General features: G+C 41.6%; 1 protein-coding gene across 1 annotated transcript; it reads left to right on the forward strand.

Moving 5' to 3' along the window:
- Positions 1–763: 763 nt before the first annotated feature.
- CPOX (coproporphyrinogen oxidase) lies at positions 764–21569 on the forward strand (the record flags this gene model as incomplete). Its single annotated transcript, XM_079704796.1, has 7 exons — positions 764–1283; positions 3441–3584; positions 4386–4496; positions 5132–5273; positions 15171–15389; positions 19368–19472; positions 21482–21569. 7 exons carry the CDS (start codon positions 764–766, stop codon positions 21567–21569), a joined length of 1329 nt encoding a protein of 442 aa, XP_079560922.1.
- Between the last annotated feature and the right edge of the window lie 1504 nt (positions 21570–23073).

Consider the following 23073-nt stretch of genomic DNA (forward strand, 5'->3'; position numbering starts at 1 on the left):
TGGGCACTGTAGGAGCAAGGCCTGGGAAGATTTTTATGATAGAACTGTGATATAGAGTTGATCCCAGAAAGTCTTTTCCTAGGATTTTCTTAGGAGTCCTTTAACTAGCTTTTCCGACTCCTTTAAAAAAACTAGCCCATAGGTAAGGAGTTTCCCAGGCTCCGCCCCCACCAATCCTACAAGCACTAGAAGCTCTATAGGACTAGAACCGGGGACGAAGGGGCCTTCTATACATACAGGAGTCAGGGTTTGCAACGCTGTTTAGAAATATAAGTCGGGGCAGGGGTCTCTGGCCACATTTCTCTCCGGTTAGCCCTCAGCGCATTCAGCCCTACTTTGTCTTCTCCCTGTGATTGGGTGAACCGCAGACCAGAGGTCGTACGTGACAAGACGGCCTCTTTTATCTCCGCCTTCGCTTCCACTGCCCTCTCCTACCCAGCACCCCAGTTCTCTACCCGCGGGACCCGCCCTTCTGGGGACGGTGGATTCTTTTATCTCCCGGGCGCGCCCCTGCAGGCGGCGATAGGAGCCAGGACTACAGCTCCCGGCATTCTACGCCGGGCAGCCGACCCGGTAGTAGCTCTTTTCCGGCGAGGTTGACCTCGCCGCTCGCCGCTCGCCGCTCGCCGCTCGCCGCTCGCCGCTCGCCGCTCGCCGCTCGCCGCTCGCCGCTCGCCGCTCGCCGCTCGCCGCTCGGGACTCCAGGGGGCTCAGGGGCCTGTCTGCGGGAGGTGGGCACTGCCCAGGGTGACAGTGCGGGAGCATGGCCATGCACCTGGGCAGGCTGAGCGCGGGCCCCTGCTGGCTCGCGGCGCGGGGCGGCTGCGGGGAGCTGCGCTCTTGGTCCCTGCGCTGCGCGGCCGGACGCTTCTGTCGCCCCCCTGGCACCGCTTGCCCCGAGCAGAGCCGCGGGCTGGGGTACGGCCCTACTGCGGGAGGCGGACCCCGGCTGTGGACCGGGCTGGCCGCGGGGCTGGCCGGGCTGGCCGGGCTGGCCGCCGCCGCCTTCGGGCACGTGGAGCGGGCGGAGATGGTGAGCAAGAGCTCGGGGGCGCCGAGCCCCTCGCCGGGGAGGCCGGAGGAGGACGACGAGCTGGCCCGTCGCTGCAGCTGCTTCATGGCCTCACCTGTAACCGACCTGCACGAGCTGCGGAGGAGGCCGGACGACATGAAGACCAAGATGGAGCTGCTGATCCTGGAGACCCAGGCCCAGGTGTGCCAGGCGCTGGCACAGGTGGACGGGGGCGCCCGCTTCTCTGTGGACCGGTGGGAGAGGAAGGAAGGTGAGGAGGTCGGCCCCTAGCGGGAGGTGGAGATGGGGAAGAGAGGTCGGGCTTTAGTTTGCAGGCAGAAAATGACTCAGAATAGGGAATGGGAGTAAGGAAAGGGGTACCTACACAGCGGCTGCTAGGTTAAAAGGGACACCTTTAAAACGATTGACACTGACAGGGTCATCAGCCGTCATCTTGCAGGTGTGGACCCAAATCTGCTGTCACTCTAGTACTGGACATTTAAAAAATCTTTGCAATTTTATATGGCATTTTTCACACAAGTCTTAAGGTCAGTTTTAGCCAACAGGCTTGGATGTCCAAGGTTGTAACTCAGCATAGATTTTCTCCACATTTCCTCTGCTTCTCTGGGTGCGTTTACCCTTTCTCTTCCTTTGGAGATGGAAGAAGAAAGTCATCTCCTCTTTACTAAGGGTCAACCAGTCTCCTCCAGCTGAGGGAGTTATTGTGTCACTGTGTCTTTTCACCAGGTTGCGCAAGAAATATTTGACCTGGCTTGTCAGTAGTTCTGCCAAATGTACCCATCAGATTTCGTGCCAGGAAAATCTTTATTTCCACTGGTAAAATACTTAAGTATTAAAACCTAGTTCTTATAGCGTCCTACATTCATGACCATGTTATTGCCTATATAGTGAAACCTTACATCTTGGTCATAAACTTAAAGGATTTCTGATTCTTCTTACCTGGGACTACTGCAGCAACTTCTCATCAGCTGATTTGGGGCTGTGATACTGCCACATTTATTTTAAATGAAGTTAAATCTGGTTTTCATAGTGTTTTCCATCTTGTAATTTTTTTTTAAATTAATTTATTTTTGGCTGTGTTGGGTCTTGGTTGCTGCGCGCAGGTTTTCTCTAGTTGTGGTGAGCAGGAGCTACTCTGTTGGGGCGCGTGGGCTTCTCATTGGGGTGGCTTGTTGCGGAGCACAGGCTCTAGGCACGTGGGCTTCGGTAGTTGTGGCACGTGGGCTCAGTAGTTGTGGCTCACAGGCTCTAGAGCGCAGGCTCAGTAGTTGTGGTGCACGGGCTTAGTTGCTCCGCGGCATGTGGGATCTTCCAGGACCAGGGCTCGAACCCCTGTCCCCTGCATTGACAGGCAGATTCTTAACCACAGCCACCAGGGAAGTCCTCTATCTTCTAATTTTTTAAGTGAAGACTGTTGAATCAGGACACAGCCTGGACTAGCTGTGTGACCTTCAGTAGTTACTTTTTGTGCCTCTGTTTCCTCATCTATGAAATGAAATTATAAATAACATATGAATGTATTATAAGGATAAAATAAGGTGTATATATTTGAAGTGCTGCAAATATTGTCTGATGCTTAGAAAGCACTGAGACAAATTGTTTGGGCCACTTACTAGTTGTGTGTTTTTGGAGAAAGTATTTTGCCTTTCTGGGCCTCAGTTTTCTCATTTGAAATATACAAGGGTCATACTGGATCATCTCATGTCCCATCCAGCTCTAAAAATTTTTAGAAATAAAACAAGCCAAAAATAAATAAATAAATAAAACAAGCCAAATATGAAGCTTCATGAAACAATTAACTCTTGTGGTACCTCTAGTGTCTTCAAAAAAACAAACCAGCTGCTAGTAGTAAAGCTCATATACCTAAATGTTAATGTGTGTCTCACTCAGTTCAAGCTTCCGAATTCCTTAAGCATTTCAGTATGTTTTTTAATTACCTGTAAACAAAATTAAAAGGCAAACAGCACACTGAGAAAAAACAATTGAAACAATATGGAGCTCTTAAATTTGGCAATACTGGAACACTCTTTGAATGTACTTATTCCTGTTTTTAATCTTAGCTTTCTCTCATGTTTCACAACCAACAGCTGCCATTCTGAACAGTCTTATTTGAAGGGAAACTATTCCAGTGATTCATTTTAGATGATGACATAAGGATGTAGAAGAGTATTCGGTTGGGTGGTGTGGGGAGATAAAATATTCACCCATGATCAGTAGCAAATGTCATAAAGCTAAGCTGGTTATCTAATTTTATTGTACTTAAAAATTATAAATGTGCTGATATTATGGAAGATTTGGAAAATAGAGGAGGAAAATAACTCCTAATCCCACCACCTTCACGCAGCAGTTGTTTTTAACTTCGCATATCCCCTTACATTCTCTCCTCATTTTACATTTCCATAAACAGGAGGTGGTGGCATCAGCTGTGTACTTCAAGATGGGCATGTTTTTGAAAAGGCCGGGGTGAGCATTTCTGTCGTTCATGGAAATCTTTCTGAGGAAGCAGCAAAACAGATGAAAAGCAGAGGAAAAAAGCTGAAGACGAAAGATGGTAAATCAGACAATCTCCTTTAATAGGAGATTGTAAACCTTTTCTCCCCGCAAGTTTTATTTATAAAGTACATATTGCTTCTGTAAAATTCCATCTGGGTGCCTATGCCAGCTGAGCATGTTCACAATTACTTTTTTTTTTTAACATCTTTATTGGAGTATCATTGCTTTACAATGGTGTGTTCGTTTCTGCTTTATAACAAAGTGAACCAGCTATACATATACATATATCCCCGTATCTCCTCCCTCTTGCGTCTCCCTCCCACCCTCCCTATCCCACCCCTCTAGGTGGTCACAAAGCACCGAGCTGATCTCCCTGGGCTATGCGGCTGCTTCCCACTAGCTATCGATTTTACATTTGGTAGTGTATATATGTCCACAGTTATGAAGAACCTAGGGGCAGGACAGGAATAAAGACGCAGACGTAGAGAATGGACTTGAAGACACAGTTACTTTTTTTTTTTTTTTTGTGGTGCGCGGGCCTCTCACTGTTGTGGCCTCTCCCGTTGCAGAGCACAGGCTCCGGATGCACAGGCTCAGTGGCCATGGCTCATGGGCCCAGCCACTCCACGGCATGTGGGATCTTCCCGGACCGGGGCACGAACCTGTGTCCCCTGCATCGGCAGGCGGACTCTCAACCACTGCGCCACCAGGGAAGCCCGACACAGTTACTTTTTAAAAATTATATTTTAAGAGACCAATTGAAAAGCAGCCTTTGAAGATTGATTCAGAAACCATGTTGGAGTTAATTTGTATCAAGCCAGGTGATCGAGTGCAGCTCACTGCATGTTTTACTTTCCAGGTAAATTGCCGTTTTGTGCTATGGGTGTGAGCTCTGTTATCCACCCCAAGAATCCTCATGCTCCTACTATCCATTTCAACTACAGATACTTTGAAGTAGAAGAAGCCGACGGTAAGGGCTCTGGAGGTGTGGAAAGTATTATTGTGCAAAATGTGTATTTTAAAGCACGTTAGGGGGCATAACATCTAAAATCAAGAAAAAATAAATACCATCTTAACTAGGCTTTTTGGGAAGCATGTGAAAGCTTATTCCTTGGCAGGTGCAATGGATTATTTATTAGATGTGAAAAGTGAAAGTGGTATTGGCTGGTCTGTGGCATCCCCATTTTCCTCCAACACACAAGGAATGATTTAATGAACCCGAACTTAAAGTGCACACACGGTTCTTTGCAAATATAAATTTATTACATCCAAAGGAAAACCTCACGTGCAATGTTAAGTTGCCATTGAGAACTTGCTTTTGGAAATTATTTTCCACATATGTAGCTTTGCTAGTCACTAGTGCGTTGTCAGTGGGTTTAACATGGGGTGCAATTGATCATGCTTCATTATGTAAATATAGTTCCAGTCTGTGTTTGCCATTAGCTAGGCCAACTGTCACCCTGCCAGAGCACCTGTGCAGTGCACGCCACTCCTTTTGGTGTCTCTGCAGGTGATGGCATTTAAAGCAATGTATTTAACTTTTCCTTTTGAGTAGTGTGCTGTATCTCAAAGTCCACATCAGAATCACATGTCTTGATTTGGTAGGTAACAAGCAGTGGTGGTTTGGTGGTGGATGTGACCTTACCCCAACATACTTGAACCAAGAGGATGCAGTGCATTTTCACAGGACTCTAAAGGAGGCTTGTGACCAGCATGGTCCAGATCTCTACCCCAAATTTAAAAAATGGTAGGTAACGTTATTGAACTTGTCGTGACCGCTAAGTATTTTCCATTCCTTCTGTAGATCCTGAAGGCACTACTGTGTCACTAAGTATCTTTTTCAGCTTATGAAGGTTGAACTGTTTCCTTCCTCCCTCCCTTCCTTCCTTTCACCAGAAGTGAGATACGAGTTTTAAGTGGTTTTAATACATTATTTTCTTAGGAATATTTGAATGTCTGTGATAAAAATTGGGTAGCAATATCTTTTTTTTTTTTTTTTGCTGTACGCGGGCCTCTCACTGTTGTGGCCTCTCCTGTTGCAGAGCACAGGCTCCGGACGCGCAGGCTCAGCGGCCATGGCTCACGGGCCCAGCCGCTCCGCGGCATGTGGGATCTTCCCGGACCGGGGCACGAACCCGTGTCCCCTGCATTGGCAGGCGGACTCTCAACCACTGCGCCACCAGGGAAGCCCAGCAATATCATTTTTGATACCAGATGATTTAGGATATAAACTTGAAGGTGATATATGCCTGAGAATCAGAGGCTTTTTAATCCTAAAGTGGGATATTAAATTCTCATCCCACACGAGGATTATCATCTTGTTGTTGCCATGGAAATGTGTTAGGGCATGGGAAGGGTTGGAGAACTATTAGGAGAGGTGCAAATGTACTGGAGATTTTGGACAAGGAGAAAGTGGGATTGGAAACTTTGTGAAAGGAGCTCTAATGGTAAAGAAAAAAGTTGTGAGGAGACCCAGGATATTTGGTAGATGTGGAATGGAGTCTGTGCATAAGTTGTTTGGAATAATAAAGTACTCAACACTGCTTAGAGCTAATTGCCATTCTAGAAAAAGGAGGAACAGAAAGGGTTTTGGGGTTTTTTTTTTTTTGCTTTGCTTTTAGTGCTAATATTTGTGGAATCTTGATGTTATTTATCTAAGAATATGGAGTTCAGCTTTAAAATCCTCAGAAAATCTAAGACATTTAAATAACCTCTCTTTGATTTGACATTACCACTAAACACTGGATAGCTATGGACACACAGATGTAGGATGAAGGGTTGTTTTTCTCTTACAAATCGGCTTCCTTTCAGGAGGAGGATTGGTGGGGTAGACAGTCTCTCTCTCTTTTTTTTTTTTGGTTTCCTTTTATTGCTGTTACTGAAGAACTTTATCTGAGTAGTATTAATAAAATATCTAGGATGTGGGCTAGCTAAAAAGTTTTTAGTATACATATTTAGTAAATCTCTTCATTTCATAATATCATGAAAAGAGATTTGGAAATAACATGATTTAGTTAATGCTGGCTTTACAGCCTTGCTCAGGATATACTTTAATTCTGTTAATAAAATGTACCTATGAAGAAAAGCCAAGAAGTCACAGTCAAGGTGAATTATACCAGCACATCAGTTCTAGGGATTTGCATCTGCTGCCTTTTCTTTTTTTTTTTTTTTTTTTTTTTTGAATTTTTTTTTTTTTTATTAGTTTCTGCTTTATAACAAAGTGAATCAGTCATACATATACATCTATTCCCACATCCCCTCCCTCATGCATCTCCCTCCCTCCCACCCTCCCCATCCCACCCCTCCAGGCGGTCACAAAGCACCGAGCTGATCTCCCTGTGCTCTGCGGCTGCTTCCCACTATCTATCTACCTTACGTTTGGTAGTGTATATATGTCCATGCCTCTCTTTCCCTTTGTCACAGCTTACCCTTCCCCTTCCCCATATCCTCAAGTCCATTCTCAAGTAGGTCTGTGTCTTTATTCCCGTTTTACCCCTAGGTTCTTCATGACATTTTTTTTTTTTAAATTCCATATATATGTGTTAGCATACGGTATTTGTCTTTCTCTTTCTGACTTACTTCACTCTGTATGACAGACTCTAGGTCTATCCACCTCATTACAAATAGCTCAGTTTCGTTTCTTTTTATGGCTGAGTAATATTCCATTGTATATATGTGCCACATCTTCTTTATCCATTCATCCGATGATGGACACTTAGGTTGTTTCCAGCTCCGGGCTATTGTGAATAGAGCTGCAATGAACATTTTGGTACATGTCTCTTTTTGAATTATGGTTTTCTCAGGGTATATGCCTAGTAGTGGGATTGCTGGGTCATATGGTAGTTCTATTTTTAGTTTTTTAAGGAACCTCCATACTGTTCTCCATAGTGGCTGTACCAATTCACATTCCCACCAGCAGTGCAAGAGTGTTCCCTTTTCTCCACACCCTCTCCAGCATTTATTGTTTCTAGATTTCTTGATGATGGCCATTCTGACTGGTGTGAGATGATATCTCATTGTAGTTTTGATTTGCATTTCTCTAATGATTAATGATGTTGAGCATTCTTTCATGTGTTTGTTGGCAGTCTGTATATCTTCTTTGCAGAAATGCCTATTTAAGTCTTCTGCCCATTTTTGGATTGGGTTGTTTGTTTTTTTGCTATTGAGCTGCATGAGCTGTTTATAAATTTTGGAGATTAATCCTTTGTCAGTTGCTTCATTTGCAAATATTTTCTCCCATTCTGAGGGTTGTCTTTTGGTCTTGTTTATGGTTTCCTTTGCTGTGCAAAAGCTTTTAAGTTTCATTAGGTCCCATTTGTTTATCTTTGTTTTTATTTCCATTTCTCTAGGAGGTGGGTCCAAAAGGATCTTGCTGTGATTTATGTCATAGAGTGTTCTACCTATGTTTTCCTCTAAGAGTTTGATAGTTTCTGGCCTTACATTTAGGTCTTTAATCCATTTTGAGCTTATTTTTGTGTATGGTGTTAGGGAATGATCTAATCTCATACTTTTACATGTCCCTGTCCAGTTTTCCCAGCACCCCTTATTGAAGAGGCTGTCCTTTCTCCACTGTACATTCCTGCCTCCTTTATCAAAGATAAGTTGGCCATATGTGCGTGGGTTTATCTCTGGGCTTTCTATCCTGATCCACTGATCTATCTTTCTGTTTTTATGCCAGTACCACACTGTCTTAATTACTGTAGCTTTGTAGTATAGTCTGAAGTCAGGCAGCCTGATTCCTCCAGCTCCGTTTTTCGTTCTCAAGATTGCTTTGGCTATTTGGGGTCTTTTGTTTTTCCAAACAAATTTTGAAATTTTTTGTTCTACTTCTGTGAAAAATGCCAGTGGTAGTTTGATAGGGATTGCATTGAATCTGTAGATTGCTTTGGGTAGTAGAGTCATTTTCACAATATTGATTCTTCCAATCCAGGAGCATGGTATATCTCTCCATCTATTTATATCATCTTTAATTTCTTTCATCAGTGTCTTATAATTTTCTGCATACAGGTCTTTTGTCTCCTTAGGTAGGTTTATGCCTAGATATTTTATTCTTTTTGTTGCAATGGTAAATGGGAGTGTTTTCTTGATTTCATTTTCAGATTTTTCATCATTAGTGTACAGGAATGCCAGAGATTTCTGTGCATTAATTTTGTATCCTGCTACTTTACCAAATTCATTGATTAGCTCTAGTAGTTTTTTGGTAGCATCTTTAGGATTCTCTATGTATAGTATCATGTCATCTGCAAACAGTGACAGCTTTACTTCTTCTTTTCCAATTTGGATTCCTTTTATTTCCTTTTCTTCTCTGATTGCTGTGGCTAAAACTTCCAAAACTATGTTGAATAAGAGTGGTGAGAGTGGGCAGCCTTGTCTTGTTCCTGATCTTAGTGGAAATGGTTTCAGTTTTTCACCATTGAGGACAATGTTGGCTGTGGGTTTGTCATATATGGCCTTTATTATGTTGAGGAAAGTTCCCTCTATGCCTACTTTCTGCAGGGTTTTTATCATAAATGGGTGTTGAATTTTGTCAAAAGCTTTCTCTGCATCTATTGAGATGATCATATGGTTTTTCTCCTTCAACTTGTTAATATGGTGTATCACATTGATTGATTTGCGTATATTGAAGAATCCTTGCATTCCTGGAATAAACCCCACTTGATCATGGTGTATGATCCTTTTAATGTGCTGTTGGATTCTGTTTGCTAGTATTTTGTTGAGGATTTTTGCATCTATGTTCATCAGTGATATTGGCCTGTAGTTTTCTTTCTTTGTGCCATCCTTGCCTGGTTTTGGTATCAAGGTGATGGTGGCCTCGTAGAATGAGTTTGGGAGTGTTCCTTCCTCTGAAATTGTTTGGAAGAGTTTGAGAAGGATGGGTGTTAGCTCTTCTCTAAATGTTTGATAGAATTCGCCTGTGAAGCCATCTGGTCCTGGGCTTTTGTTTGATGGAAGATTTTTAATCACAGTTTCAATTTCAGTGCTTGTGATTGGTCTATTCATATTTTCTATTTCTTCCTGAGTCAGTCTTGGTAGGTTGTGCATTTCTAAGAATTTGTCCATTTCTTCCAGGTTGTCCATTTTATTGGAATAGAGTTGCTTATAGTAATCTCTCATGATCTTTTGTATTTCTGCAGTGTCAGTTGTTACTTCTCCTTTTTCATTTCTAATTCTACTGATTTGAGTCTTCTCCCTTCTTTTCTTGATGAGTCTGGCTAATGGTTTGTCAATTTTGTTTATCTTCTCAAAGAACCAGCTTTTAGTTTGGTTGATCTTTGCTATCGTTTCCTTCATTTCTTTTTCATTTATTTCTGATCTGATCTTTATGATTTCTTTCCTTCTGCTAACTTTGGGGGTTTTTTGTTCTTCTTTCTCTAATTGCTTTAGGTGCAGGGTCAGGTTGTTTACTCGAAATGTTTCCTGTTTCTTAAGGTGGGATTGTATTGCTATAAACTTCCCCCTTAGAACTGCTTTTGCTGCGTCCCATAGGTTTTGGGTCGTCGTGTCTCCATTGTCATTTGTTTCTAAGTATTTCTTAATTTCCTCTTTGATTTCTTCAGTGATCACTTCGTTATTGAGTAGTGTATTGTTTAGCCTCCATGTGTTTGTATTTTTTACAGATCTTTTCCTGTAATTGATGTCTAGTCTCATAGCATTGTGGTCGGAAAAGATACTTGATACAATTTCAATTTTCTTAAATTTACCAAGGCTTGATTTGTGACCCAAGATATGATCTATCCTGGAGAATGTTCCATGAGCACTTGAGAAAAATGTGTATTCTGTTGTTTTTGGGTGGAATGTCCTATAAATATCAATTAAGTCCATCTTGTTTAATGTATCATTTAAAGCTTGTGTTTCCTTATTTATTTTCATTTTGGATGATCTGTCCATTGGTGAAAGTGGGGTGTTAAAGTCCCCTACTATGATTGTGTTACTGTCGATTTCCCCTTTTATGGCTGTTAGTATTTGCCTTATGTATTGAGGTGCTCCTATGTTGGGTGCATAAATATTTACAATTGTTATATCTTCTTCTTGGATCGATCCCTTTATCGTTATGTAGTGTCCTTCTTTGTCTCTTCTAATAGTCTTTATTTTAAAGTCTATTTTGTCTGATATAAGAATTGCTACTCCAGCTTTCTTTTGATTTCCATTTGCATGGAATATCTTTTTCCATCCCCTTACTTTCAATCTGTATGTGTCTCTAGGTCTGAAGTGGGTCTCTTGTAGACAGCATATATATGGGTCTTGTTTTTGTATCCATTCAGCCACTCTGTGTCTTTTGGTGGGAGCATTTAGTCCATTTACATTTAAGGTAATTATTGATATGTATGTTCCTATTCCCATTTCTTTAATGGCTTTGGGTTCGTTATTGTAGGTATAGTCCTTCTGTTGTGTTTCTTGCCTAGAGAAGTTCCTTTAGCATTTGTTGTAAAGCTGGTTTGGTGGTGCTGAACTCTCTCAGCTTTTGCTTGTCTGTAAAGGTTTTAATTTCTCCATCAAATCTGAATGAGATCCTTGCTGGGTAGAGTAATCTTGGTTGCAGGTTTCTCTCCTTCATCACTTTAATTATGTCCTGCCACTCCCTTCTGGCTTGTAGAGTTTCTGCTGAGAGATCAGCTGTTAACCTGATGGGGATTCCCTTGTGTGTTATTTGTTGTTTTTCCCTTGCTGCTTTTAATATGATTTCTTTGTGTTTAATTTTTGACAGTTTGATTAATATGTGTCTTGGCGTATTTCTTCTTGGATTTATTCTGTATGGGACTCTCTGTGCCTCCTGGACTTGATTAACTATTTCCTTTCCCATATTAGGGAAGTTTTCAACTATAATCTCTTCAAATATTTTCTCAGTCCCTTTCTTTTTCTCTTCTTCTTCTGGAACCCCTATAATTCGAATGTTGGTGCGTTTAATGGTGTCCCAGAGGTCTCTGAGACTGTCCTCTGTTCTTTTCATTCTTTTTTCTTTATTTTTCTCTGCATCAGTTATTTCCACTATTTTATCTTCCACCTCACTTATCCGTTCTTCTGCCTCAGTTATTCTGCTATTGATCCCATCTAGAGTATTTTTCATTTCATTTATTGTGTTTTTAATCGATGCTTGATTCATCTTTAGTTCTTCTAGGTCCTTGTTAACTGTTTCTTGCATATTGTCTATTCTATTTCCAAGATTTTGGATCTGGGAAATAGAATCTTGGATCAGCTTTACTATCATTATTCTGAATTCTTTTTCAGGTAGACTGCCTATTACCTCTTCATTTGTTAGGTCTGGTACGTTTTTATCTTGCTCCTTCACCTGCTGTGTGTTTTTCTGCTTTCTCATTTTGCTTATGTTACTGTGTTTGGGGTCTCCTTTTTGCAGGCTGCAGATTCGTAGTTCCCGTTGTTTTTGGTGTCTGTCCCCTGTGGCTAAGGTTGTTTCAGTAGGTTGTGTAGGCTTCCTGGTGGGGGGGACTAATGCCTGTGTTCTGGTGGTTGAAGCTCGATCTTGTCTTTCTGGTGGACAGGTCCACGTCTGGTGGTGTGTTTTGGGGTGCCTGTGGCCTTATTATGTTTTTAGGTATCCTCTCTGCTAATGGGTGGGGTTGTGTTCCTGCCTTGCTAGTTGCTTGGCATAGGGTGACCAGCACTGTAGCTTGCTGGTCGTCGACTGAAGCTGGGTGCTGGTGTTGAGATGGAGATCCCTGGGAGATTTTCGCTGCTTGATATTATGTGGAGCTGGGAGGTCTCTTGTGGACCCGTGTCCTGAAGTTGGCTCTCCCACTTCAGAGGCACAGCACTAACTCCTGGCTGCAGCACCAAGAGCCTTTCATCCACCCGGCTCAGAATAACAGTGAGAAAAAGTAGAAAGAAATAATTAGTAGAAGAAAGAAAGAGAGATTGAAAGAAAGGAAGAAGGGAAGTAAGGAAGGAAGGAAGGAAGAAAGAAAGAAAGGAGGGAGGGAGGAAGGATGGAAAGAAAGGAAAGAAAGGAGGGAGGGAGGGAGGAATGAAAGCAAAAGGAAGAGTGAATGGAAGAAGAGAGGGAGGGAGGGAGGAAGGAAAGAAAGAAAGAAAGACAGGAGGGAGGGAGGGAGGGAGGAAGGAAAGAAAAAGAAAGTGGAAAGAAGAAGGGTGGGAGGGAGGGAGGGATGGAGGAAAGAAAAAGAAAGAAGGAAAGGAGGAGCGGAGGGAGGAAGGGAAGGGAGGAAAAAAAGAAAGAGCAGGTAAAGTAAAATAGAATAAAGTATGAAATATAGTAGCGTTATTAAAATTAAAAAGTAATTATTGAAAAAAAACACGGACCGAAAGAACCCTGGGACATATGGTGGAAGCAAAGCTATACAGAGAGAATCTTACACAGAAGATTACACTTACACATTCACAAAAAGAGAGCAGGGGGAAAAATCAAAAATCTTGCTCTCCAAGTCCACCTCCTCGATTTGGGATAATTCGTTGTAAAAAGAGGAAAAGGGCGAAAAGTCTGAAATCTTGCTAAGTCCACCTCCTTAATTTGAGATAATTCGTTGTAAAAAGAGGGAAAAAAAAGGGGGGAAAGTCTTAAATCTTGTCCTCAAGGTCCACTTCCTCAATTTGGGATGATTCGCTGTCCATTCATGCACTCCACAGACGCAGGGCACATCAAATGGACCGTGGAGCTTTAATCCGCTGCCTCGGAGGCTGCACAGAGAGATTTCCGTCTCTGCTCTCACAGCTCCCGGGTCTCAGCCTTGGACCTGGCCCCGCCTCTGCGCGTAGGTCGCCGGAGGGCGTCCGTTCTTCGCTCAGACAGGACGGGTTTAAAGGAGCCGCTGATTCGGGGGCTCTGGCTCACTCAGGCAGAGGGGAGGGAGGGGAATGCCCTCTCCTCGCGCACCAGGCAACAAAAGGGAAAAAAGTCTCTTGCCTCTCCGGTAGCTCCAGACCCTTTCCCCGGACTCCCTCCGGGCTAGCACTAACCCCTTCAGGCTCTCTTCCTGCCGCCAGCCCCAGACCTCTCCCTGCGCTCCGACTGAAAGCCGATACCCGAGCCTCAGCTCCCAGCCCCGCCCGCCCTGGCGGCCGAGCAGACAAGTCTCTCGGGCTGGTGTGTGCCTGAGGGCACCGATCCTCTGTGCCAAAATCTCTCTGCTTTGCCCTCCACACCCCTGTTGCTGTGCTCTCCTCCGCTACTCCGAAGCTTTCCCCCTCCGCCACCTGCAGTGTCCGCCCTCGAAGGGGCTTGTAGTGTGTAGAAACCTTCCCTCCTTCACGGCTCCCTCCCACTGGTGCAGGTCCCGTCCATATCCTATTGTCTCTGTTTATTCTTTTTTTCTTTTGACCTACCCAGGTATGTGGGGAGTTTCTTGCCTTTTGGGGGGTCTGAGGTCTTCTGTCAGCGTTCAGTAGGTGTTCTGTTGGAGTTGTTCCACGTGTAGATGAATTTCTGATGTATCTGTGGGGCGGAAGGTGATCTCCGCGTCTTACTCTTCCGCCATCTTCCTCCGGCTCCTCTTTTTTTTTTTTTTTTTTTTTTAACTTTAAGCTATTAAGGCTATTTTTTTTTAAATTTTTATTTATTTATTTATTTATTTTCAGCTGTGTTGGGTCTTCCTTTCTGTGCGAGGGCTTTCTCTAGTTGCGGCAAGTGGGGGCCACTCTTCATCGCGGTGCGCGGGCCTCTCACTATTGCGGCCTCTCCCGTTGCGGAGCACAGGCTCCAGACACGCAGGCTCAGTAACTGTGGCTCACGGGCCTAGTTGCTCCGCGGCATGTGGGATCTTCCCAGACCAGGGCTCGAACCCATGTCCCCTGCATTGGCAGGCAGATTCTCAACCACTGTGCCACCAGGCAAGCCCCTAAGGCTATTTTTAAGATAACCTTTTCAATAGTTTTTAGTTTTTGTTTGTACAGGTTTTCTATTTAGGAACCCTCATTATACAGAGATAATGAAAACTATTTCCAGGATGTAAACTATACTGCAAATTTAGCAATTAGGAAAGACTTAGGAAATCTGCTCTAGTAGGCACAGGTGGGGAAAGACTCAAGAACAAATTGATAGTTTCATGTGCTGGTTCACAAGGGCAACCTTTAATGTTCTGAAGACTCTTATTCTCTGAACATTTCCTTCCAGCACCCCTCCCCTGAGTTATGCATGCTATAGAGTCATCACATTTTATTGCCGAAAGAGACCTTAGAGATCATTTATTCTACCTTCCTTTGGTGAATAAGAACTGATTCAGACAGCTTAGGGGGTAGCACTCCATCAAGGACCTGGTTTGTGTCATTGTTGGTAGAGGATTCCTGCCTGCTGCGAAAGTAGCAGTGCTTCTGAGGGCAGCAGCATCACTTGTTTTAAGGAATACAGTGCTTTAAAAAAAAGAAGGAAATACAGTATTAATAGTGGACTCTGTTTCTTTTCAGTAAAGGTCTTAGAGTGCCACATCTTCAGATAGACATGTATTAGCTTGCCTGTTGCTTTGTAGGTAAAAGTGTAAGCATTTTCTTCGTTGTTGATAACTGCAGGAAATCTGTCTAAAACTCTAGTTTCATTTTCAGACATGGACAAAAAGTAAGGGTGCTGTGCTGGCATTAGTCAGGGATGGTGCTCTAAGCTGAAATGCTCACACTGATTTTCATGTCTGTCTGTTTTTTTCCTCTTTGGTCCCTGATTTGGCCTTGCTGTATTTTCCAGGTGCGACGATTACTTTTTTATAGCCCATCGTGGGGAGCGGAGGGGCATCGGGGGTATCTTTTTTGATGACCTTGACTCTCCATCCAAGGAGGAGGTCTTTCGCTTTGTGCAGAGCTGTGCCCAGGCTGTCATTCCTTCTTATATCCCCCTTGTGAAAAAGCACTGTGATGACTCCTTCACCCCCCGGGAGAAGTTGTGGCAGCAGCTCCGGAGAGGACGGTGAGTGAGTGACAGGAGAACCGTCTCATTGCATAACTCTGGGGGGTAGGAGGTCGGGAAGCGGGGCAGCCGTAATAAGAGTGGATGATATGTTGTCTTGGGCAGATACTTTGTCAGTTTTGTCAATACTCACCCTAATTTCTTTTCATAACTAGATAAATATCAAGTGAATTAAGAAACATTGTATAAAATAGTATTATAAAAAGAGTGAAGTTTGTTTAATTTGTGTATACATTAGAGAACCATATTAGGCCTATAGTAAGAACTTGTTGAATTTATTTCAGCTGATTTTTTTTTTTAATTAGTTTCTGCTTTATAACAAGGTGAATCAGTCATACATATACTTCTGTTCCCACATGCCTTCCCTCTTGCGTCTCCCTCCCTCCCACCCTCCCTATCCCACCCCTCCAGGTGGTCACAAAGCACCAAGCTGATCTCCCTGTGCTATGCGGCTGCTTCCCACTATCTATCTGCCTTACGTTTGGTACTGTATATATGTCCATGCCTCTCTTTCGCTTTGTCTCATCAGCTGATTTCTTATAGTTTCTTCTAGCAATACCTTCCAGCCTTACGCCAAGATAGGGGAATCATTTAATATTTTTTGCTGCTTTGTAAATTTGGAATCACACATTTTTTTCATTTATCTTTAGGTTTTCATGGAAGGTGTTACAATGAAAATAATCACTTCAGAAATTATTTACACTTAATGATAATATTTATTAATTATGGAGATGTTAATATGTGCTGGCTAATATGTTAGGCAGTTTGCATCTAAATTTCTTCACAAACCTGTGAGATTGGTGTAATTATCATCATTTTACAGGTGACAAAACTTAGCAAAGTAAGTCCCTTGCCCAAGTTTACACAGCTAGTAAATAAAAGATCCCAGGTGTGGAACCAGGTCATCGTGCCTTCAAAACTTGCAGACTTTCTTAGATGTGAATGAAGTTAAGTAGGTCTTATTTCTGACTGTGATGCTCACCTTAGCCACCCTGCTTTGTGCACTCAGCTTGGTGAGCTCAGTTGGGTGACCAGCGTGAGGTCATCTTCAGCGGGGGTGTGATTGTGAATCAGCTCCAAATTATCGTCTTCCCTCTCACAGCGGTTTCTCATTACCATCTTAATTGCATGTGTACTACTGGTCCATGGCTATAAAATGGATTTTTCTCATTTATGTTAATTTTGTCTCAGGCATATGAAACTTTTGGGTACTTAAGGAGGTAAAGCTAAAAGGTCAACTTAGATAATGTTCAAAGTCTCAAGGTAAATGTTTGTTGTTTATTCTTTCTGAGGACTACCTCTGCTTGCTTGCTCCCTGTTTATAAACTTGGGAAAACGAGAATTGATGAAGTGTTCTTGTTAGACAGTTCTTTAACAATGCATCTGTTTTGGGACATTTTTTTTTTTTTTTTTGGTCCCATGATTTCCCAGATACACCTTTACTACTCCTTCCCTTCACTTGAGTTTATTAGGTGCCTCCTATGGCTAGGGACCATGCTGGGAAAAGCTCACAGTTTAGTGGGGAAGACCATCCTAAGAGGATAATTTAAAACTCTGTGGAAACAACAACAACAAACTCCAATAAAAAACAAACAAGAAACTAAAAAAAGAAAAGAAAAACTCTGTGGAAAGTGCAATGTTCTAGTTTTGCGTAAGATTTCTTATGCAAAGCTGGCAGGTTTCGTGAATACTAATGAGGTGAAGCCTTTAAAACTTCTTGGACCGGGCTTCCCTGGTGGCGCAGTGGTTGAGAGTCCGCCTGCCGATGCAGGGGACACGGGTTCGTGCCCCGGTCCAGGAAGATCCCACATGCCGCGGAGCGGCTGGGCCCGGGAGCCGTGGCCGCTGAGCCTGCGCGTCTGGAGCCTGTGCTCCACAACGGGAGAGGCCACAACAATGAGAGGCCCGCGTACCACAAAAACAAAACAAAACAAAACAAAAAAAAAACTTCTTGGACCTAGGAATGATGTTTTATTTTGTTTGCTTTGTTTTTATTATTAATTGACAACATATTTTGAAAGTTCTGTCTGTGTGTATCATTTCATGTCCGTGTTTTTTGAATTAGGCAGAAGTGTGGGGTATTAGGTTGATTCTCTGTGGTGTGGTGGGTGACTGTACTTTCAAAGAAAGGCTCCTTCTACCACCCATATCTCTGGGCCTTAAAATGGCAGAAATCTCTGGGGCTTAAGATAACCCCAGCTCTTTGCTGCGGTTATGAGCCCTGTCTTCACTTTCTTACACGGCATTTATAACCCATTATCTGGATTACTCTTCCCCACTTCCTCACATCCCCTTCTGTATGACTTTCCCCTGCAGTGGTTAGGCTGCTTCTCTTTTGACTTTGCAGCCTCTTACTTGGCTCTCTCATTTAGTCTCTTGTCCTCAGTTACTACTATTCTCTCCCCAGACCTTGAACCTCCAGTCTTAGTCTTCTTTTTTGTTTTGCTGTATTTTGGGAAAGGGAAACAGGATACAGTGTAAGTATCAGTTAAATTGAAGGGAGTGGTTAAGGTTTATAGTTTGTAGGTACCTCGGAGAGGATAAATGTATGGAAAGGATCAGAAAGATCAGATCTAAGCAAAACCTGGTGAGAGTCAGGCTGATATACAGAAAGGAGCATTGTTCACTCAAAACAGAAAAGCAGCACAGGGATCCTATAGAGGCTCATTTGGGAGCTCCTTACAAGGGTCTTTGAACAAGACATCTGTACAAATAGAGAATCACAGCCATCCCTTAAATATCATGTTTCAGGAGGGTAACATCAGGGGTGAAAAAGGGAGCTGAGAGACTGGAGTTCTTTTCCATGGTCTTAGGAAGAAGTTAGGAAGATTCACTTAAATTATCTTTTGAAACAGACATAAGAAGGTATTAAATAGTTATTAGTGCACAGAACTCAATCAGTGATAAATAAATGGTGAGGACTAGAAAGGGATCCATGAATGTAATTTATTTAAATTTTCTCAGAGCCTTTAGCAAGTTTCCACAGTGAAGGTTGCTTTCTAAAAATTGAAGGACTGTGGGAACCTAGAGAATATTTTTCTCTAGTTGTGATTAAATACAGTAACCAATGCATAAACGGTAATATCTGAGGGAAGTTCAGACCAAGAGAGTAGTTTTTGAGTGAGTTGACAAATGATATGAAGGGAGACTATTGAAATTTTCAGATTTATGGATCATTCTCAATTCTTTTGGGTAGTCGAAATTATCTTTTGAAATTGGAGAGAAGAGACCCTTTTACAAAGGATCTCATGATGTTAAAGGCAATCACAGATTTTTAAGCTAGACAGAGTTTAGATATGACTCTATGGCAGTTCATGGAAAACTAACATCCTGAACCAGGTTTTAGTTGATGCTAAGGACTGACCACTGCAACTCAATCACTACCTTCTATTACGACTTTGTCATTAATTCGCAGGAAGACTGCTTATTAATGCTGTTAACTATTTTAAGAAAAGGAAATATCTAGAATATATTAGTAATTATTAATAGATTTCTGTTATCTTTTCTTGGCTTTTCAATTACAAGAGCTTTACACTGTCTTAGTTCGTGTGAGTTATTAGCAGTGAAATGAAGTCTTTGACTGTGAAGCATCTCAGACTCTAGGCGAGGGCCAGAAAGAGCTGTCTTATCCTGATAAAGGGTGCCATTTGCTTTTCTTAATTGTTTTTGTGCCTTGAAGTTCTAAGCTTTGTGTTCATTCTGTTTATTTATTGGAAAACATAACCTTATTGTTTTGTAACTGCTCTATGTTGGGGCTGAATCTATATCCTATTGTTGGTTGGATAGAATAGCCTTTTCTTTATGCCTTTCCAGATGGCGAAAACTCAACGGACGAGACTGGTGTTTTCTCTGCCAGTTCCAGCTGATGGGGTGGGAGGTGGTGGGAAGATGCCCCCCCTTTAAGTATTTGTTATGGACTAATCTTAAGAAAGGGTTTACTCACCCAACCCTTAATCTTATTTGATGTCTTTATGTCAGGTATGTAGAATTTAACCTGCTGTATGATCGGGGTACAAAGTTTGGCCTCTTCACTCCAGGATCCAGGATCGAAAGCATCTTGATGTCTTTACCTCTCACTGCCCGGTAAGAATAACTCATAAGAATAATAGTTATTCCCTAACCCCACAATCCTCTAATCCCCACAAAGCATGAACATTGACACCACAAATGTCTTTCCTAAAGACTTCATTGGTTTTGACTTTGCTGCCTGTATAAGAAAATCACAGGCAAATCACAGGCAAATCAAATTGGTTTTTTTAAGGGGTGGCAGGATAAATGATATAGCTTTATATGTGAGAGCAGGGAAAGGATAGAGGGAATGAGAAGATAGGGTGGATGATGGTGTCTAGGGAGCTAGATTGACTGTTCCTACTTGGTAATTTTCTAGGAAGAGCTATGAGCAAAGCAGATTTATATGAATATAACAGCTCTTTAATTTTATTGGAAATGATTGCACTTGTGGGGAAAGGTCTTATTCTCCACTATGAAGTATTAAGCTTGTATGAAAGTAGGCGGGATTATTTCAGATGCTTTACGTGCTGCCATGGTGTGCTTCCATAAAGGTTAATTGAATCTCTGTGGGGAATTTTAAAATCTATTTATGTTGGTGCTATTAGGTTAATAAAGATCTACAGTTGACTTTTTTGGCTTTGAGGAAGTGAGAATGGTGTGTATCCAGACTGAAATAGAAAAAATCAGAAAAAATATGACCATTGCTTGTTTTAGAAGAGCTAGAATCTTCTTTTCTCCATGAATTTAAATATCCAAATAAGAATGGACTGGCTGGCATTGAAGGTCTGCCTTGTGTCATTCTGCTGTGCAGATCTAGCCTTGTGAGATCAGTACCCTCTACCATTGTCAACTACATTCAGAATGGCATTGGCTCTGTCCTTGTTTAGCTGTTGTTCGTGGGATCTCATGTCCTTGGCTGGATCCTCATGCACGTCACTGTTAGGTGTTCTTGCCACCCTAGAGGCAAGATGTGATTAAAAAGTAGACATGAGGGCTTCCCTGGTGGCGCAGTGGTTGAGAGTCCGCCTGCCAATTCAGGGGACACAGGTTCGTGCCCCGGTCCGGGAGGATCCCACATGCCGTGGAGCGGCTGGGCCCGTGAGCCATGGCCGCTGAGCCTGCGCGTTTGGGAGCCTGTGCTCCGCAACGGAAGAGGCCACAACAGTGAGAGGCCCGCGTACCGCAAAAAAAAAAAAAAAAAAAAAAAAAGTAGACATGAAATCTTAAGGCCTTGGGTAGTCTACCTGATCTCTGTTGGCCTCTAATTATAATGCACATTCCAAACTGCAGGTAAGGGCGGATTATAAATCAATCCCTTGCTCAACTGAATAACATTAATGCAACAGGTTATTTTTAGCTTCTTAAAGTCTGCACCAGGGGTCTGCAAACTTAAGGCTTCAGGACAAATCTAGGTCCACTTGTGTTTATGTACAGCCCTTAAGCTAAGAATGGAATTTACATTTTTAAAGGATTATTAAAAACAAACAAAAAAGGAATAGGCAAGAGACTGCAAAAGGTATGTGACCCCAAGAGCCTAAGGTATTTATTATGTGGCCCTTTACAGGAAAAGTTTGCAGCCTCTGATCTAAACCAGTGTTTGCCAGATTTCATACTACAGTTTGACCATTTTGACCATATTTGTATATTTATATATAATCTAAGGTATTATTTACTTAAATTTTATACTCTTAGTTTTTTCAGAGAGAAAATGAAAGGCAAACCAACATCTTTGTCATAAATAGAAAGTAACACATTAAAATAAATGCCGAAGTACTAAGCTAAAAAAAGTTTGCCCATGGATCACCTGAGGTTCTATACTTTTTGAAACCCTGGTTTATAGTAAAAGTATGTTTTGGCTCTGGAATATTAATATTAGCTAGAGTATGCTCTGGAATTATTAAGAAACTTTATTTCTTTAGCAGCAAATATTTTTTAAAAGCCTAGTGGAGACAAAGAGGTATAAGTCTTTTTATTACTCTTAGAATTTTATTTTTCATTTATTTTAGATAAAGAGCTGTGTATGTTGTTAATTTATTTTTTATTGTTACTACGTTTTTTGCTTCTGTTTTGAACCTGCATAGATGGGAGTACATGCATTCACCCTCAGAGAACTCCAAAGAAGCTGAAATTCTGGACGTTTTGCGCCATCCGAGGGACTGGGTGCATTGATGCAGGCAGAGCAGTCTTCCTAGGGTCTGGGAGACACACAATGGGCCCCCTGCTCCACTGGCTGGCACCACCACCACTGTGTGGCACTTAGTTACCTGTGTCTCAGAGCTCCAGTCTTCTCTGCCCTGGAGTCTGCCTCCTTTCCTGGTGAAATGTGTTTTAAGCACCACAAGCTTCCGCTGGATGCTGTCGGTGATGGATGGTGAGGTGGCAGCTTGTCAGAGTCAACTGGTTGATGTAAAACTCATTTATACTTTTAGAATCATTTTATATGACTAGTTTACAAACAGTGACAATTTCTAAGAATTGGCTTAGGGGATCTAAATATTATAATTTGTATCAGGAAACTTCTCATGTTATTTTTGTTTCATATATTTTTTAAAGGTTTAGTTTCAGCCACAAAAATCTGTAGTGGGACAAATTTTATTTTCATTAATTCAATGAGATTGAGACTAGTAATTTTAGAAAGCAGCTGGAAATGAAAGTAAAAATTTTACTTTGTCATTACTGAAGTTTATTTGATCATAATCTTTATATATCTTTAGAGATCATAATATTATAAAATATTCACTTTTGTAATGATAGATATTTAGGAATACTTGAAATTTTCTTAGTCTCTGCATGTGTTACAATTCAGTGATTACCTATAGTTAACTCTAAAGTGACATCACTGTTATTTAAACAAGGGATATCTAGGTTGTAATTTTGATTTTTGTAGAACTATAATTTGTTTATGCTGAGATTTTTGCACTTTTGAATGTGAAGGCTTATACCCTTGGATTCTGATACTTAAAAATTTCTATTCCAGACATTTCTGTATGGAGGTTTAGACTAAGAACAATCCTGGGGATGTTGTGAATTTAGGAAATGAGAAACATTTTCCTTCTCTAATTAAAACAGACATAACTAGTGTAAGAAGCATGTAGGCATTTTATAAATATATTTCCTTGAATATGGACTAATTGAAATAGTCCTGTTTTTAAATTAGAGATTCTGCAACTTTTACCTTTGCAATTAAGAGAAAATCACAACAAAGTTCTCAAGACTTCTTTGTTCATATAATAATGTGAATATTTTATTCATAATATATTGAAGTTTGTAAGGAATGTTATCTTCTTACATTATTACTAAGCATTATCTTGGAATATGTTGAATGTATGATCATGTGTGGCTCTGTAGAGCTGGAAAATGTATGAATTCAACTCTTACAACAGGTGTGCTGATAAATTTTATTATGAAATATGACTAAGAAATGTTTGTATTTTTCATTTTTTCCAGGGTAATTGACATAGGGAAGATAAATATTTCTTAGTACTAAAACCATAGTTCCTCATTCCTAGGTATTTTACCCAAGAAAAATATAAGTTTTGCAGTTGAATTTTCATAGCAGCTTTATTCTCAATAGCCAAAATTTAGAAATAACACAACTGCCCATCAGCAGGTGAATGGATAAACAAGTTATAATATATCCATATGTTAAAATACTACTCAACAATGAAAAGGA

The sequence above is a fragment of the Hyperoodon ampullatus genome (assembly GCF_949752795.1).
Source record: "Hyperoodon ampullatus genome assembly, chromosome: 5".
Classification (NCBI taxonomy): Eukaryota; Metazoa; Chordata; class Mammalia; order Artiodactyla; family Ziphiidae; genus Hyperoodon; species Hyperoodon ampullatus.